The sequence below is a fragment of the Convolutriloba macropyga genome, chromosome 6 (genome assembly GCF_964194025.1).
Source record: "Convolutriloba macropyga chromosome 6, txConMacr16.3, whole genome shotgun sequence".
Classification (NCBI taxonomy): domain Eukaryota; kingdom Metazoa; phylum Xenacoelomorpha; order Acoela; family Convolutidae; genus Convolutriloba; species Convolutriloba macropyga.
In genome coordinates, this window is record NC_134473.1 from 28,116,339 (window position 1) to 28,134,294 (window position 17,956).

At 32.6% G+C, this 17,956-nt stretch overlaps 1 protein-coding gene across 1 annotated transcript in view; it reads left to right on the forward strand.

Moving 5' to 3' along the window:
- The window catches only part of LOC142341277 (cytoplasmic dynein 2 heavy chain 1-like), a 154,918-nt gene that overhangs the window by 101,263 nt on the left and 35,699 nt on the right, over window positions 1-17,956 (forward strand). The window contains exons 34-41 of the mRNA XM_075392195.1: window positions 7,038-7,256; window positions 7,694-7,827; window positions 13,040-13,157; window positions 13,407-13,715; window positions 14,005-14,025; window positions 14,332-14,554; window positions 16,810-17,015; window positions 17,304-17,657. Of these exons, the coding sequence (XP_075248310.1) occupies window positions 7,038-7,256; window positions 7,694-7,827; window positions 13,040-13,157; window positions 13,407-13,715; window positions 14,005-14,025; window positions 14,332-14,554; window positions 16,810-17,015; window positions 17,304-17,657 (1,584 nt within the window). The remainder of the gene's footprint in view (window positions 1-7,037; window positions 7,257-7,693; window positions 7,828-13,039; window positions 13,158-13,406; window positions 13,716-14,004; window positions 14,026-14,331; window positions 14,555-16,809; window positions 17,016-17,303; window positions 17,658-17,956) is intronic.

The following is a 17,956-nucleotide window of genomic DNA, read 5'->3' on the forward strand; positions in this document are numbered from 1 at the left end:
AAAATGCCGTTTTTTACATAAGGTTTTTAACAAAAAATGCAACTTGTGTTGTTTTTTTTTTTTATTTTTCCTTTTTTTTTCTGTTTTTGAATTTTTTTTTGTAAAATTTTAAAATTTTTTTGTGTAAAATTTTTAAAAATTTTTTTTCGAAAAATTTTGTTTTACAAAAAAAAATTTTTATTCAAAAATGCCGTTTTTTACATAAGGTTTTAACAAAAAATCCAACTTGTGTTGTTTTTTTTGTTTTTCTATTTTTCCTTTTTTCTGTTTTTGAATTTTTTAATGGAAAATGTGAAATTTAATTAATTTCCTTTTTGAAAAAACAAGTTTTACTAGAATAATTTTTTTTTCAAAAATGCTTTTTTTTACATAAGGTTTTAAACAAAATATGCAACTTGTGTTGTTTTTTAATTTTTATTTTTCCTTTTTTTCTGTTTTTGAATTTTTTTAATGTAAAAAATGAAATTCAATTAATTTCCTTTTTGAAAAAAACAAGTTTTACTAGAATATTTTTTTTTTCAAAAATGTCGTTTTTTAAATAAGGTTTTTAACAAAAAATGCAACTTGTGTTGTTTTTTGTTTTTCCTTTTTTCTGTTTTTGAATTTTTTAAAGTAAAATTTTAGTTTTAAATAATTTTTTTTTGAAAAAACAAGTTTTACTAAAATAATTTTTCTCTCAAAAAAGCCGTTTTTTACATAAGGTTTTTAACAAAAAATGTAACTTGTGTTGTTTTTTTGTTTTTCTATTTTTCCTTTTTCTCTGCTTTCGAATTTTTTTATATAAAATTTAATTTTTTTTGAACAAACAAGTTTTACTAGAATAATTTTTCTTTCAAAAATGCCGTTTTTTACATAAGGTTTTTAACAAAAAAAGCAATTGTAATGTATTTTGTTTTTCTATTTTTCCTTTTTTCTGTTTTTGAAGTTTTTTATGTAAAATTTTTGATTTAAATAATTTTTTTTGCAAAAACAAGTTTTAATAGAAAAATTTACCTTTCAAAAATGTCGTTTTTTACATAAAGTTTTTACCAAAAAATGCTATTTTTGTTTTTTATATTTCTATTTTTTCAGTTTTTGAATTTTTTTAAAAATTTTTTATTGAATTATTTCTTTTTTCTTAAAAAATTTTGTTTTCTAAAACAGTTTTTTCAAAAATGCCGTTTTTTACATTATGTATTTACAAAAAATGTGAATTTTGTTGTTTTTTACTTTTCTGTTTTTCCTTTTTTCAGTTTTGGAAGTTTTTTTTGTAAATTTTTTAATTTAATTTTTTTATTTTGAAAAAATATTGTTTTAGTTAAACAATTTTTTTCCAAATGTCGTTTTTCGCATAATATTTTCAATAAAAAATGTAAGTTTGATGTTTTTTCTTATTCTATTTTTCAATTTTTCAGCTCTTGATGTTTTTTGCAATTTCTCTAGCAGAGCAGAAAATTGTAACAATCAATGTATTACAATTTTTACAAAAATCAATTATTTATTACAATTATTTATCACAAATTAATACACTTATTAATAAAATTTGCGGAAATCTATAACAAATCAAGCTTTTGATGACAAGCATATTTTTTTTATTTTTTCATTTTAAACAATTACATTTTTATTGATATCATGTTCTTCTTGAGAAATTCCGATTTATTCATCGTCTCATGATAAACATACTTCAGAGTAAACCCCGGGGTACCAGTGTCGTGTGGTGACAATTACTGGCGTCAAGCATCCCTAGCGTGCATCTCTGGATGTTGTTCGGAAATAAAAGATCGTTGGGCGCGCAGAGCGCGCCTCGCGGCAGAGCCGCGATCAACGATCTTTTATTTGAATTTGTGAAAATTAAAATTTGTGAAAAAATAGTAAAAAAAAAAACAACACAAGTTGCATTTTTTGTTAAAAACCTTATGTAAAAAACGGCATTTTTTGAAAGAAAAATTATTCTAGTAAAACTTTGTTTTTTCAAAAAAAAAATTAATTAAATTTAAATTTTTACATAAAAAAATTTAAAAAACAGAAAAAAAAGGAGAAAAAAATAAAAAACATCAAGATTTACATTTTTGTTAAAAACAGTGTGTAAAACACAATTTTCAAAAAAAAAAATCATTTTACTAAATAAGATTTTCATTTAAAAAATGATTCAGTTCAAGACTTCACATTAAAAAACTTCAAAAACTGACAAATGGAAAAATGAAAAAAGAAAACTTTTGTAAAAAAAACAACTTTTTTGAAAAAAGTGGCAAAGTAAAAGAATATTTTTTTCAAAACAGTAAAAAATGATGCAAAAGGTTTTCAACTTTTTTTTTAGAAAATTGTAAATTCTATACCTAAAGATTTCTATGAGTATCTATTTCTAAAAATTCCTGCCAAAAATTCTTCTTTTAAATGACCAGGTAATCTATTATTAAAGGCAGCACGCTTATTGCAATTTTCTGATGGGAAGAATTGCTGCTAGAGTTTGCTTCGAAATTATCACTGTAATCGCTTTGCATCATCCAGTATCAGCTACCGGGAGTTCATTGCAGAAGCCAAAAAAAACCCCGAGTTTTTGAAAAAACATTTTATGAAAACAAGCTTTTTTCGTCGTTAACCGCCATTTTTGAGAAAAGAAAACAGATATTACAAAAACAGGCATTTTTTGACATAAATTTTAATTCAAAATTGAACTTGAAACAAAAGTTAATTTCGAAAATGCATTTGTAAAACTCAAATACATTATATTATCAAAGTATCAATTCAAAAGCATACATGAAATTCAGCTTTTTCTGAGTGTAAAAAGAGAATATTACAAATTTCACAGTCAATTAGTCACCTCAGGAAAAATAAGAGATAATCAGTCAAAGAAATAACTTCTCAGCCTGTTAGTTTAGTTACTTTGCAACTCAGCAGCTCGTCTCAATTTGTACGATGGAGGACACATGTTGTCTTCGTTTTCATCACCATCTAAATTTTTACTTCCCACTCTTTCAGGGTTATTGACAGCAGGAGCCCTTCTCTTGACAGTCTTTTGTGTAGAAGACGCTGGTTGCTCAGATTTGAGGGAAGTTTTTTCAGATATTTTTTCACTTGCTTCATTAGATAAAATATAAGCTTGGTAATCTGTATAATCATTGAGTACAGTACTAAGGATGGTTCTGGCAGACTTGATTGAAGTATTTTCAACACTCGATGCTCCCTGTACTTCTTTCATTGCATCTTGTCCAGTGTCTGTAGAAAAACACGCAAAAGGGACTGCCTGGTCCGATTTTTTGTTGTCTAACTTGGGATCAAGTGCGTTCTCTTCTTCTATAATTGCGATTATACTCCCTGTCAATGAGCCATTTTCCCACTCGTCACAATCCCGATCAGGTTCTGCTCCTGCAAATTGTCATACTCGTCAGACACACACCAGAGAAATTTAAGTTCTCTCTCCTCCTCAAAAAATCCTAATTGATTTTCATACATTGGTCTATAGGACAACTCATAATCACAAAATTGTGCACGGACTGATCTGCTCAGTTCCATGTTGTCTGAGACTTGTAAAGTTTTGTTTTCGATGTGGTTCTCGTAGAAGTCTACAGTTGTCTGTTTGTATGGAACAGAGACTTCTGGCAAATTCTCGATTGCAATAATGAAGACTAGAAGCTGCCTCGGAATGGAGAATGGAGGTTCAGCTACCCAGCCGAAGCACGTCTTCCTCTCCTTTATAATTGCTACATCATCATTGAAATCGGGGAAGAAGAAGTGGGCCTTCAGATTTTCGTTCAATTTCACAGATTTGATATTCATTATTCCAGCCTTTTTTAGGAGACGACGGTTGAACTCCTAAATAAATTGAAAATACAGATATTGAGAAAAACTTTCTCTCTGAAGAAATAATAAGCAATTTGCGAATGAGTACGATGATTATAATAGCCCATTATTCTTTTTTTTGGTTTGTTTTCATATTCTATAACAGAGGTGACTTACCTGGAATGGGAAATAGGAAGATGTCCTAGAGATGAAGAATCTCCACTGAAAGGTTTATAATTGAAAACTTAGGTTTGTAGGAAAAGGAGACTGAAATTGTCTCCAAAAAAGAATGAAAAAGCTTACTATAGTTGTGTTGTTGAAGAGAAGGAAAATAAGCACAATGAGTTGAATTTTTGTTTGTACACTACAATAAAAAATGACATCATTATTATGCAATAGTGACGTAATTATTACATTATTATGAGTAAGACCTCAATCACGTGAGCGGTGTATGCTTCGATAAAATAAGAATAATATCGTAATTAGTAAGGATTATTTTCTGTTCACATGATTTCAGTGACTCCATTCAATACTTAAGTATCCGTAATTGTAGTAATCAAATGACGTAGTTGGACTAAATTTTGTTCCAAAGAGGTGAGTTACCTTCTTACAAAAAATGAGATCACTTAATTGTTCGTAATTGACAACATAGTAGGACGTAAAACTCAGTAGGACGTAGAACTTTTAACGATTATTTCTGTACAATAGCGAAAAATTCGTGACAAATTTGTACTCATTAAACCTATATCGATCACCTGAGAAGATTCGTCTTTACAAAAGATGATCTCAAAAGTTGATGTTTTAAGGTGACTAAATAATTGGATTGTTGATAAGAAAGTAGAGAAAAGCGGATGATTGCAAGATTGTCTAATTTTTGATATATTTTAGATAAATATTTGATAAAATTTTGTTATTTTGGTTACAATTTGGGTATATTTTGACAAGATTTTGCTATTTTGTGGTAAAAATGGGCATTTTTGGCGAAATTTGTGTCTCTTTGTGTGGCAAGTATTGGGATATTTTTTGCTAGAACCGGGTTCTTTTTCGCAGGAATTAGGTATTTTTGGTAAAAATTTAGTAGATTTTGGTAATAACTGGGTATTTTTGCTATGAATTGTGTAATTCATGACTAGAAACAGATATTTTTGGGCTAGAATTGATTTTTTTGGCAACAGTTTGATATTTTTTGTAAACATTTGGGTGTTTTCGACAATAATTGGATATTTTGAGCCAAGAATTGGGTATTTTTTGGTCAGAATTGGGTATTTTTTGGTCAGAATTGAGTTTTTTTTGGCCAGAATTGGGTATTTCTTGGGATGAATTGGGTAATTTTGCCAAGAATTGGGTATTTTTCGGCCAGAATTGGGTATTTTTTTGGACAGAATTGGGTATTTTTTGGCCAGAATTGGGTATTTTTTGGGATGAATCGGGTAATTTTGCCAAGAATTGGGTATTTTTTGGCCAGAATTGGGTTTTTTTTGGTCAGAATTGGATATTTTTTGGCTAGAATTTGGTATTTTTTGGTCAGAATTGGGTATTTTTTGGGAAGAATTGGGTATTTTTTGGAAAAAATTGGGTATTTTTGCCAAGAATTGGGTATTTTTTGGCCAGAATTGGGTATTTTTTGGCCAGAATTGGGTATTTTTTGCCAAGAATTGGGTATTTTTTGGGAAGAATTGGGTATTTTTTGCCAAGAATTGGGTATTTTTTGGGAAAAATTGGGTATTTTTTGGCCAGAATTTGGTATTTTTTGGAAGAATTGGGTATTTTTTGGGAAAAATTGGGTATTTTTTGCTAGAAATTGTGTATTTTTGCCAAGAATTGGGTATTTTTTTGGAAAAATTGGGAATTTTTTTGACAAAGATTGGCTATTTTTGGACAAGAAATGGGTGTTTTCGGCAAGAATTGGGTATTTTTTGTATTTTTTGGTATGAAATGGGTATTTTTTTCATTTTTTTAAGAACTTTTTTTGGTTTCAAGTTTCAGATTCTAAAACTTCAAAAAATACAAATTTGTCCTCTTTTCACGACTTTTAAATTATGCCCAATGGATTCTGCGTTAAAAATTACGCTATAAAGATGTACTGTAACAAACAATTCCAAAAAAAAATAATTTGAGGTTTCAGGTTTCAGAAGCTGAAACTTCAGAAAAAACCAAAAAGTGTAACTTCTAGGAGTTAAAGAAGTCACTGTCAAATGCTTTGTTTAAAAACAACATACAGAGAGTTGATATAGCATACCATTCTCGATAAAACTATTTTGTAGTTTGAGGTTTGAGAAACTAAAACTACAAAAAACCCAAACCCATAATCCATAATTGACCGTGAAATTACCACCATTGAACTTCACTTCGAAAAATACCCTCTAAAGTTGTACTGTAGTATACATTTTCGACCAAAAAAAAATTTTAGTTTGAGGTTTCAGAATCTGAAACTACGAAAAAAAATTTTTCAGTGATGGTTTTCTGTGTTTTAGTATTTTTCATCGAAATCTCTGTGAAAAAATTTCAACCGATTATTAGAATAACTTTATATACAATTTTTTTTAACGGTTTCGGGTTTTTGAAACTGAAACTACCGAGAAAAAACCAGAAACTACCAAAAGAAAATGCCAAAAAAATCGGTTTCTTGCATGCATTCACATCATGAGTAGTAAAAAAAATTGAAAAAACAAAATTAAATTTTCAAAAAAACTTTTATGAAGCTTTTGCGTAAAACTTCCAATAATTTGAAATTATTGAAAACAAAACTTCATTAATAATCGAAAATTAAAAAAAAAATAATCGAAAAAGTTATGCGTAAATGAAAAGTTTGAAAGTAAAAGTTCTGCAGATGAATTTTATTAAGTAGATAAGATTAGCTGAAGTGCATTAGAGCGGATGCATTTCCCTGGGGCAATTAAGATAATTACCCCTGGGTAGTTACGATAAGATGACAGGTCTATTGTTCTCACTCTCTCTTTTAGGTACGTCTTTGGAAAATTGATGAAAATAGGCTATAGGTAATCTTTATACATAGGTACGTCCTTTTACCCCCCCCCCCCCACTCTTGCTCCGATATAACTACTATGGTTGATGAATATAAAAAAGGAAAAATAATGCATGCTCTAAAATTTCATTAACTTGTTTATTAATACTACCGGTCGTTCAGATGCCACTTTTAGTTTTCAAGTTTCTTAATAGTTATTATTACTGCGTTATTTTTGAGAAATCCTATTGAACACCATTTTGTATGCCTTTTTGAATGCTGTAAATTATATGTCGCAGTAATGTCACCTCAGTTTTTGTCCAGTTTCCTGATGAGCAAGACGTTCAAGGAGGACGTGAACAGTTTCGAGAGTGCGGCCTTCTCCTCGGAGAGGAAGGACAAAGTGAGGAACTTCATGTCACAGCACTCTGCCTCTTTCGAAGAGGACAAGGTCAAAAGGAGCTCATCTGCAATTGTGCCTCTCTGGAAGTGGCTCAATGCCCAACTCCGCTTCTCCGACGTATACATTGAGGTATGACTACAGGATATATTTTAAATTGGAGAGGTATTTTTATTTCATTGTTCCCAAATTCCTATCCATGCGTGAATGTCTTCGTTGATATTCATGTGCAATAAATTTGAACTATGACACTTGTGCTGAGGTGAATTTTTTAATCAATTCCATTATTTTTTAAATGAAAGGTTGGCAGCACTTACAACTTCTTAGAATATGTCCTCTCAGTAATATGTATCATACTCCAGTTGGAGCCGATGTCAAGTTCCCAGCCCAGGCTACTTGTACATTGTATATTCAAATGCGTTCTTTCTTCAACGGTTCTTTTTTTTATCGTACCGATGATTATTTTTGAAGCCAGATTTAGTTATTTTTGAACCCAATACTATTGTTATCATTGACATCAATAGACTGTTGTATTCTTGCATGTTTTGAGATGTTTTTTTAATGGTCAGGTTCAACCGCTGGAGCGAGAAGCTAGACAACTAGAGGACGAGCTGTCACAGTATAGAAGACAGCTGACCAAATTGGAGGCAGACCTGAACGAGCTCAGTTCCGTCATTAGCGAGAAAAAAGCTAATCTGAACAAGTGAGTTCAGCATGGGCAATTTTGGATTTCTAATTCATATTGCAGGTATTGATTTGAAACGTCGATTTGGGCTAGTCAACAAGTTTTTTTGTTGGGGTCATGTTCAGGGACACTTTCTTTTTTTGTGTCAGCTACTGTAATGTAATTTGAACTGACTTTTAAAATGAACCATATTTAGTTTGAAAGAATATTTTGCAAACTTTGTGCCAACAGTTCTTAAAGAAATGTTTAATTTTTAGATAAGCAACTAGGTCTATCAAATCTAGAAAAATTAAGGAGGCCTGGTGATGGTAATGTGCATTTGCTTATAATGTTCCAACCCCGCTCAACCACGTTTTTGACCTATTTGTCTGCCAAATGAGGAAGAGATGGAAAATCTCCAAAAATTCATATCCTTTTAAAAAATCGCTTTCAAATCAATCAACTATACAAATAAATAATAACTCAATAAAGGGCCGATGATACTTGCCATTATGAAAAGTTTTAGACTTGACAAACAACAAAATCAAAGAAAAACCTCAAGCAATACTTGCGACCAAAACAATGTCTATCTATTAAAAAAACAACTTAACTAAAAAGAGATAGCATCAGATTGCAACTAAACTAATCTAACCAATTGGCCTGCATTTCACCAGAAAAGATATGGGACCTCTCTATATTGAGAATAATTAGCAAGTAGACAAAGACAAAAAGGACAAGGCTAGAAACTACATTTATATTTTTTGAAAACATTTTAACTCAAAGTTTATCATTAACTATCAACCATTGGCTATTAACTAAAACCATTGAATGGCTTCCTTTATATTTTCATACGAAGACATTGAGAACAGTCATCATCCTTAATGTAATATGAGTACAAACACCTGGCATATTTACAAACACCTGGCAAAAAATGAGTATCATTTAGAAATTTACGAAAATAATTTGTCGGAGTCATATAAACTATGTTTCACTCAGAAAAAAACTATGAAAAAAACTTTTGGACCTGATTTGAACTTAAATGCAACTTTATTAATTGATTTTTAAAATAAAAACAGACTTGCCTGTAAATGGATGAAAAAAATGCTAAAATTGTTGTGAAATCAGGGACAGACAAAAACAACAATCCGATTCCTTTTCCATTGCAAAAGTCAACCCTGAGTCCAAAACTGGCATTTCTATCGCTGCTTGGCTGCTAAAAACCCAATTGTTGCAAACAATTGCGCAATCTTTTGTTTAGCAAACGAAAATCTTTTTGTATTAGAAATAAGTGATGCAATTTTTAAAATATCGATTCGATTTATCGAAAGACCCCTAAATTATTAGTTGCAGAGCATTTTCATAGCAACTGGAGGCGAAAATAGCACCTAATTGACTTTACGAAGACCGTCTCAGCGGCTGTTTTATGCGTACTACCGGTCAAACTGGACAAAGTGGGCCAAATAACAATAGTTGATGTCATTTCTTATGAAAAAGAAATTTCGAAATTGGACCTGATTTGAACTTAAATACAACCTCCTTAATTGAATTTCAGATTTAAAACAGACTTGCCTGTAAATGGATGAAAAAAGGATAAATTTTTTTTGAAAACGGGGACAGACGCAAGAAACAATCCGATTCCTTTTTCATTGCAAAAGTCAACCGTGAGCCCAAAACTGGCATTTCTATCGCTGCTTGGCTGCTAAAAACCAAATTGTTGCAAACAATTGCGTAATGTTTTGTTTGGCAAACGAAAATCTTTTTGCATTACAAATACATGAGACATATCGATTTAATTTATCGAAAGACCACTAAATTGTTAGTTGCAGAACATTTTCATGGGAACCAGAGGCAAAACTAGCACCTTATTGACTTTATGAAGACTGTCCCAGCGGCTGTTTTATGTGTACTACCGGTCAAATTGGACAAGGTGGGCCAAATAACAATAGTTGATGCCATTTTTATGATAAAAAACTGCCGAGTTTTTAAAATTTTAGCCCAAACTATAAAGGAAAGAATTGGTTCTAGCAATTCAGTAGCTCCCTTTTATCACTTAAGTTAAAAAAACCGAGACCATCATCAACAGTTTTTGTCAAAATCTTAGCAAAATTGATCAAAATGTGGACTAAACACCGGAATTAAAGCTAACGTTCACAAAACCTTAGTAATGCCTTGGAAAAAAAACAAATTTCCCCAAAAAATCTTTTTATTTTGAAATTCTACACCTGACAAGTGTTTTAATGGTACTGCTCAAAACCTTGTAAGATGAATTTTTCGATCGGCGAATATTGACTGAACAAACAGCTAAAAGCTTATAGTGCCTCCCCCATTAAGGTGGGTCGGCACAAACATAAATTTTTCAATTTTCCAGCAATCCAAACGTTAAAAATCTTTGTTCGAATACTAGCTGTCCTATTGCTACGATTGCAGACTTCTAACATTAGCATTGGGATCCCAGCCTCGCAGATTTTTGATTTTGTTTTCTGTAATTATTAATAGCCGCCCTCATCTTCTCAGCCGGCTATTATAGCGCTCCTATTTTTTTTTTTACTTCGTCGAACTTTTTTTTCGCTTTACCCATTTTGCCGCTTTTTCGACATTTTGCGTGAAATGTTTTTGACTTCTCTAGGCTAGTTTCACTCCTCTGTCATTCTGCTCAAAGTCCTTTTAATTAGCAGCTGCTCAGCAAAGCAATTCAAAAAAAGAGAGTCAAAATAAAAAAAACAAAGTCAGAAATAGAAACGGGATATACCCATTAAGCCCATTTTTAGATGCCTGGTACTTGAACTTTGTTCTCATAAGTTTTAGTTACTATCTGTAATGCTTATTGGTATTGATACTAGATCCTGTAACCTCTCACTACTGAGAGACAGGAGTATGTTCAATTACGAAATGACATCAAAGTAAATCGCACTTAAAAATAATTTTATACAAAAAACAATTTTTGTTGATATTTTTTTCAATCCCAATAGAGTTATGGAAATCAACGGCGGCTATTTTCCGGCCACCTGCCGGGTATGTTTAAATTTGCGCTACCCGTTGATTTTAAACGTACATAAACCAAAATAGTACAGTCCAGTCTTGATAATCCGTTAATTTTGATCAAAATGTTTATACTTTTAGCTCTGAAAATTCATAAAATATTTTCACTCAAGATATTGACTTGAATTTCTAGAATGATATGGAATCTTTTTTTTGAGAATACTCAACAAGCAGAAAAAACTTCGAGGGAAAAATTGAGAATTAGGTTTATAATTTTTGGAAACAAATCATTTGAAAGTCATGAAAACCAGACTGAATAAATTATTTGGCTCATTTTATACCTCAATACAAAACCAGTAAGTTCTGTAGCTATACCAAATGTCGCACATTTAAAAAATGAACAAATATAGGCAAAAGTCAATATTTCGAAGCCTATAAAACAAATATCTGTTCATTAAAATTTTTAAAACAATCAATTGCTCCTTCGTTCAACGCAACGCCAATAATGTGATATAAAGCGTGTATTTATTGTGTTCATATGTTATTGTTTTCATTAACTTAAGAACCGTACAAATGAACAAAAAAGAACCCCAAAAATTTCAAAACTTTCGAAGAAAATTTGTGTTAGTTTGTAGTTTCAACGCCAGAAAACATTTGTCTAATTGATAAGACAGAAATAAAAGCTACATTTGAATTCGCTTGAAAGAGAATGCGACCTCCTTCTTTGTTGAGACTACGCTGGAAGGTGGAAGAGATAGTAATGAAAGTGACAAAACTCAAAAAACCATTTATTTTGTAAACAAATTTGTTTACGACAAACAAAATAACAATCATCAGTTCTCAACTAATATTACTAAATAGACGGAGGTTCTACTAATTAGCAATTCATTTGGACAAGTTATAAATGTGACTAAGTTAATTGACTACAAAAAAGCAAACAGGCAAAATTCAAAGCTTCACGAACAATTTCACGCAAACAGTGTAGACGCCAAAGAGTCATAAACTTTTCTCTGAAATTTTCATGTTATTCTTTGTCCTTCATTTGCACGTACATTTGATTTGTTAAAAGTGCACCTTGGATTTGATATCCTTCCGGTGTGTAAGTAACATTAAAAAATGAAGAGTTAAATTCATAAAATTGGCAGCGCCTCCATTGCAATCTAAAAAGGAAGCAATATTTCAAGTGTTATCAAAATAGCTAATTTGACTTTATAGCTATATTTCAAGTGTTATCAAGCAATATTTCAAGTGTTATCAAAATAGCTAATTTGACAAAATATCTAATAGCTAATTAGTTATATTCGAGTTTATCGAGTTATTCGAAAATTCATTAGTTATTAAATGAAAGCATTTGAATTTTAGCTGTTTTTTAGCTCGTTATACAGTGAAATAGACCGTTTTTTAGGCTCAGTCATAAGAATACCAAAAAGAAATTTGAATGCTCGCAAAACTAAAGAATTCCTCAAAATTTTACGAAAACTCTTTGTCGGAGCGTTAAAAACCATGAGCTTACTCAGAAAAATTGATATCTATTCACCGGGCCTCATTTGAACATAAATAAGACCTCGAATTAATAAAATCGCTAATGTTAAACAGATTTGTCTGCAATTGGTATGAAAATAAAATCCGAATCCTTTTTTAGTCCAAAAATCAACGATGAGACCAAAAAGTTTGTACAAAGTGGACTAAATAAGCATTTTGGTACCCCATTTTTAATGAAAAATGGTACCAAAATGGGGAAAAAAATGGTACCAAAAAATGGGGAAAAATTCTGAATTTTCAAAAGATTGGCCAAAATGTTAGCTAAAACTGTTGTGTCAAACAATTCAGCAACCCTTTTATTTTTAAAAGTAAAACCAATGAGACTATCGTTAACATTTTTAATCTTATTTTTAGCAACACTCGACAAAATTTCTGCAAAAAAAGTAAAAATGTGAACAAAACAACGGAAGTGATGCTAACGTTCACAAAATACTAAAACTCCGTAACTCCTCGGAAAAAGCGATTTCCAAAAATCTGTTTTAATTTGAAATTCTACGCTTGACAAGCTTTCTAATTATACCATTCATAACACTGTACAATGAATATATCGATCAGCAAAAATTGACTGAACAAAAAACCCCAGCTGAGCATATAGATCCTCCCCCACTAAAGTGGGTCGGAACAATAACGATAGTCAGACTTCTCAGACTTAGAAGCTTCTCATTGATGCTCGGTATTGTTGTATTACTTTTTGCTGCACGGTATGAATCTTAGTTTAACTCCGTTTCAGAGGGCTAGCAGAGGCTGCTCAGTTGGAACTAGATGTTAAAAAGGCAGAGGAAACTATCGAGAGTGCACAGTTACTTGTGGGGAAACTAGAGGACGAATTCGTCAGGTGGAACGAACAGGTAGAGTTCTGCCAATAAGGGCTGCGAAAAACGATATCTTAGCGTACTTATTTATGCTGAGTTTTCAAGTTTTATGAAGACTGTTGTGGATGCCAGCCGCCGTCCACGAACGATATTCGCAAAATCTATAATGTCTTAAAAATTACTGGTGCGAGGAAATATGCACCTCTAAAAATTTATTTTTGTCCCATCTTATATTACTTTACGAAGTTATGCATGGCGAGGCAATCAGGATTAAATTTTGTTTAGATGAAAGAGCTCGAAGGCGATCTTGGCCTCTTACCCCAAAAAGCTCTTCTTGCATCAGCTTTTCTCACTTACTTGTCGGGAGAACCCGAAGATGTCCGAACTGCTGTTACATCCATATGGACTGAAATAGTTTACGGCGCGTCTAGAGGGCAGACAGGGTCAAAGTCTCAGGGCCAAGGTGACGACGACCAGTCCCAGGAGTTTAATTTCAAAAGGTTTCTCAGTTCTGAGAGCGAACAGCTTGTTTGGAAGAGTAAAGGCCTACCGTCAGACAATCTCTCACTTGAGAATGCGATCGTCATTTTACAGGTAAAGATTTGCAATGCGATTGTGTGATTCCTTAAAACAATCGTGAAGGATGTGACAAAAGCTGTCTCAAAATTTGACTCAATGCTGCCACAAAAATTTTTGGTATTTTGAACCCATATTTTCCCCCAAAAAGGGAAGGAACTAGATTGCAGATTGATTTGTTGCCCTTGTTGCTGATATCACAATACCTGATTCCTAGTTTGGTTACTTAATACGAAATTTCTACCCTCATTCAATTTTTCTGTTGTCTGTCAGTTACGCTTATATGTAGAATGATTTGTTTATTCAGCTGGCAGTTATTGAGCTCGGGGTAAGTCGACTCTGGTGCATGGCTTGCTCTGTTTATCATCGGTCAGGTTGTTCAGAATTAGTTGGGCATGTTTTGAATCATTAGTTTAATTATGTATGGCCTGATTCATCTGTAATTGCATATCAAGATTAGGACTGCCTATGGATTTTTCATCCATTGTGTAATTGGTGTTCCTGTTCCTCGTCCATGTCGCGTTTTCCAGTGACGAGATTTTAAAAAGGTCAATGATGTTATAGCTTCTATTTAATTAGCCTTTAAAGACTCGATTACTTTTTTGGTTCCTCTAATGTGAGATCAAGTTTCCAGGCCTCCCTCCGTCCTTTCATGATCGACCCTTCCAAGCGTGCCTCTGAGTTCCTGAAAACGCACTTGAAAGACCAGAGACTGGAAGTCGTTAACCAGCAGGACTCCTCCTTTGCCAATAGCGTGGAGCTGGCAGTACGCTTTGGGAAGACTCTTGTCATTCAGGAAGTGGACACTGTGGAACCATTGCTGATTCCCATTTTGAGAGGAGATCTCATTTCGCAAGGTAATTGGAGTTAAGTTGTAGTATATTTTGGCTTGGTTTTAGAACAAAAATTAAGATGCGTATTGCGAAATGTAATTAATTATCACTTGTTAATTCATGTTTTTTGTCGTGATTATAAAAAAAACATAATGGTAAGTCTCTTAATCTTAGTAATTGCTCTCAAACAGAGCTTGTGAAAATTATATTAATCCTGCAGGTTTTTTATGCAATTTTTGGCTTGACCAATTTTTTACTGTCTTTTAATTTTTTGTCCTCAAAAACGGGATAAAAATGTAAAGCCCGGATGCTATTCAGTGGGTGAGCAGCTCTCCTAGAGCCATGCGCCTTACCAGTCTCCAAGTATGCGATTAACCGAAACTGTTTTCAGAAATTTAGGGTGTGATGGGCGGTTCTTAACCTTAAGATTTTTATGTTTCAAGCCGAGTTGTTGTTGCTGTATCTTTGTATTAACAACTTTGTTAATATCTGCTTGACTGATCACCGAGAATTCATTCAGATGTCAGTCATATGCGTGACGTCACAGTATTGTTATATTCATATTGCTGGTTATTTATTTTTTTTCAGCGTCCAAATTTTGTTGAATATGCAGGATTTCTCTCTCTCTCTCTCTCTTTCTCGCCATTGTTCTTAAGCTTGCTTAGAGCTGCTCTTTTGCCTTGGATAGCAAAATTAACTACTATTCAAAACCTATGTGCAACATACAAGATAAAAGTTCAATTTTTTGGCTATTCCGATGGAAGTAGTTTCTTATAAAAATATAGTTTCTTATTCAAAGAAAAATGCCGAAGAAAAGGTTCAATTTTGATTTTACACAAAGAAGTTGCTGATTTGAAACTTTTCGTCTGTCAACAAATATCTCAATTTTTGAATGGTAATCTAATAATTACAAATATGTATTTACTAAAGGTTCTTGAGCTTAAAGAAACTTTATACTTTTAGATTCAACATCGTTGGTCAAAAGTAGGCGAGAACATAAAAACATGTCTATTAGAGCAACTATTTGCTTTCAATGTTGATTCTATGTCAACACATTTTTAGTGAGAGTAACGTTTGGGACTTTTTTGGGTTGCAACCTCACTATCTCTTAATTGATTGCAATCCTGTGCTCTCCACTGAGCCAACTGGTCCACACTACGAAAGGCTTACTATGCTCTCTTATATTGCTATCATTTCAAGCTCCATTTTATGATCAACTTACTAAAGTGTATACTCTAACAATGTCAATCTTGGTAATTTTTGTTTAAAGAGAAGGCATACAAATATAATACGTTTTTCAGACATCAAAAGCTGCAAACAAAATTATTCCGTGACTGCTGCGGCTCTTTTTAGGTGTCAGAGTGTTTCTTTAACTTCTGATTATGGAATTGATTTTCACAATAACAATTGCATGTTTTTTTTCTCTCTTATAAGTTGGTCCATTTTACAGTCCAAAATTGTAGGATCATATTTGTTTGCTCCCGAAAAAAGTTATTTTTGGATCTATTCTTTTCTGCTCCCGCATTGTTTTTCATGACCCCAGTTAGAAATCGGTTGTTGTTAGTCAGTATTTTAGTAATGAAATCTTGCAGGTGCTCCTGGGGCGTTTATGTTTTATGCCTACTAAGTGGGAGGGCGGTTGGGGGTGGTAAAAAAATTATTCCAATTATTGAAGCAGTGTGGATTTTTTAATTCAGGTTTTTGCTTTACCGTTCTGTTCTAAAATAATTGATCTTTTGGTTCTGAGGAAAATTTTGTTGTTTCGACTATTTGTTGAATTTCATAGCCTTTCTGTTATTCTTTGTTGGTGTCTTCACGCTATCGTTTTGTGTAGAAGTCTGATAAAATTTCAAAACTTTAATACCATTTTTAGTCCATATTTTGCAGTTAATTTTTTTTCGCGTAAATTTGTTCTCTTCTGTGCTCCTTTTATAATTCACTCATCATATCAGTAGGAAAATGAGAGTATAGAAGCATCAACTGTCATGAGTCTATCAGCCCAAGTTTTTACTTGTTGGATGAGCACGATAAGAGAAAACGATTATTACTGGATGTAAATTTATTTAATCAGTTGCAACTTATTAGATCTTTTTTAAAACAAATTATGATTTAAAAAACTAATTTTCATCTTAAAAACACTTAATTTGAAGTAGTGCTTTCCTTTTAAGCTCTCTCCTTTCTAGGTATTCCTTAGACAATGCAAGTATCATGACTGTTTATGACAATGATTTAGTTTCCTGACCCAAAAATATTCCCATATTGCTTTTTAAATGTTTCAGGAGCAAGAAAGATGGTCCTTATTGGCGACAAATTAGTCGACTACAATCCCGAGTTCAGATTGTTCCTCACGACACGCAACCCTCAACCCGAGCTACCACCTGACGTGGCATCAGTCATAACAGAGGTTAACTTCACGACTACTCGAGCTGGTCTAGAAGGTCAACTGTTGGGAGTCGCTATCAAGCATGAAAAGCCTGAACTTGAGGTTAGATTAGTTACAGTTCAAGAATTATTGCTGGAATGTTGTTATTTTTTATCATTTGTTTATTTGCCCTCAAAGTTTCCAGCAGCTCTTTTGATGAAATCACTTAAAGAAGTTTTCAAAGATGACAAGAGTTTAATTTTGTATCTCGCATAATTTGTCATTTTACAGGCGACATTACTGAATATTTCTGAGATCATAACGAATTTAATAAACTAGAGTGGTAAGTACTTAAAATTGCTATATTGAAGTCCCAATCAGATTTTGCTATAGTTTGACCCCGATATTTAGGAGCGTCAATCGCATTTACTCGAACAAGAAGAGAACTTGAAGCTTCAACTTGTGAAACTGGAAGATGCACTTCTAGAAAGTCTCGCGACTGCTGAGGGCAACTTGCTTGAAAACAAACAACTCATCGATTCCTTAGCGAGGACCAAAGAAAGCAGCACTACCATATCCGAGTCTCTAAAAGAGTCACAAAGGTTGCAGAACAACTTAGCCCAAGAGAGAAACGCGTTCTTGCCACTTGCGAAACGAGCGAGTAGAATCTATTTCATAATCACCGATTTGCACAGAATTAGCAACATGTACAAGTTCTCTTTGGCCTCGTTTTTGAGACTGTTCCAACGATCGCTGGAACACGAAGTAAGTAATAGCTAGCTATATTATGCAGATTGACCAATTTTTAGCTATATGATGCAGATTGACCAATCAATTCCGTGACATTTTTATTTCAGAGAATCTTTAGATAGATCTATTTACGTTATCCTCCCTAGAACAAGTGCAAACACAGAAAATCATTATTAATTATGCAAGTGTGCTGTTTAATAATATCCTCTCAGTAAGCTGAGAGTGCAAAATACTGAAAAGACCCAAATGTTTAGTTTGAGTTGAAGTTCTATTTAAGATAGAAGTGACTTCAAATAGTTTGTCCAACGAAAAAA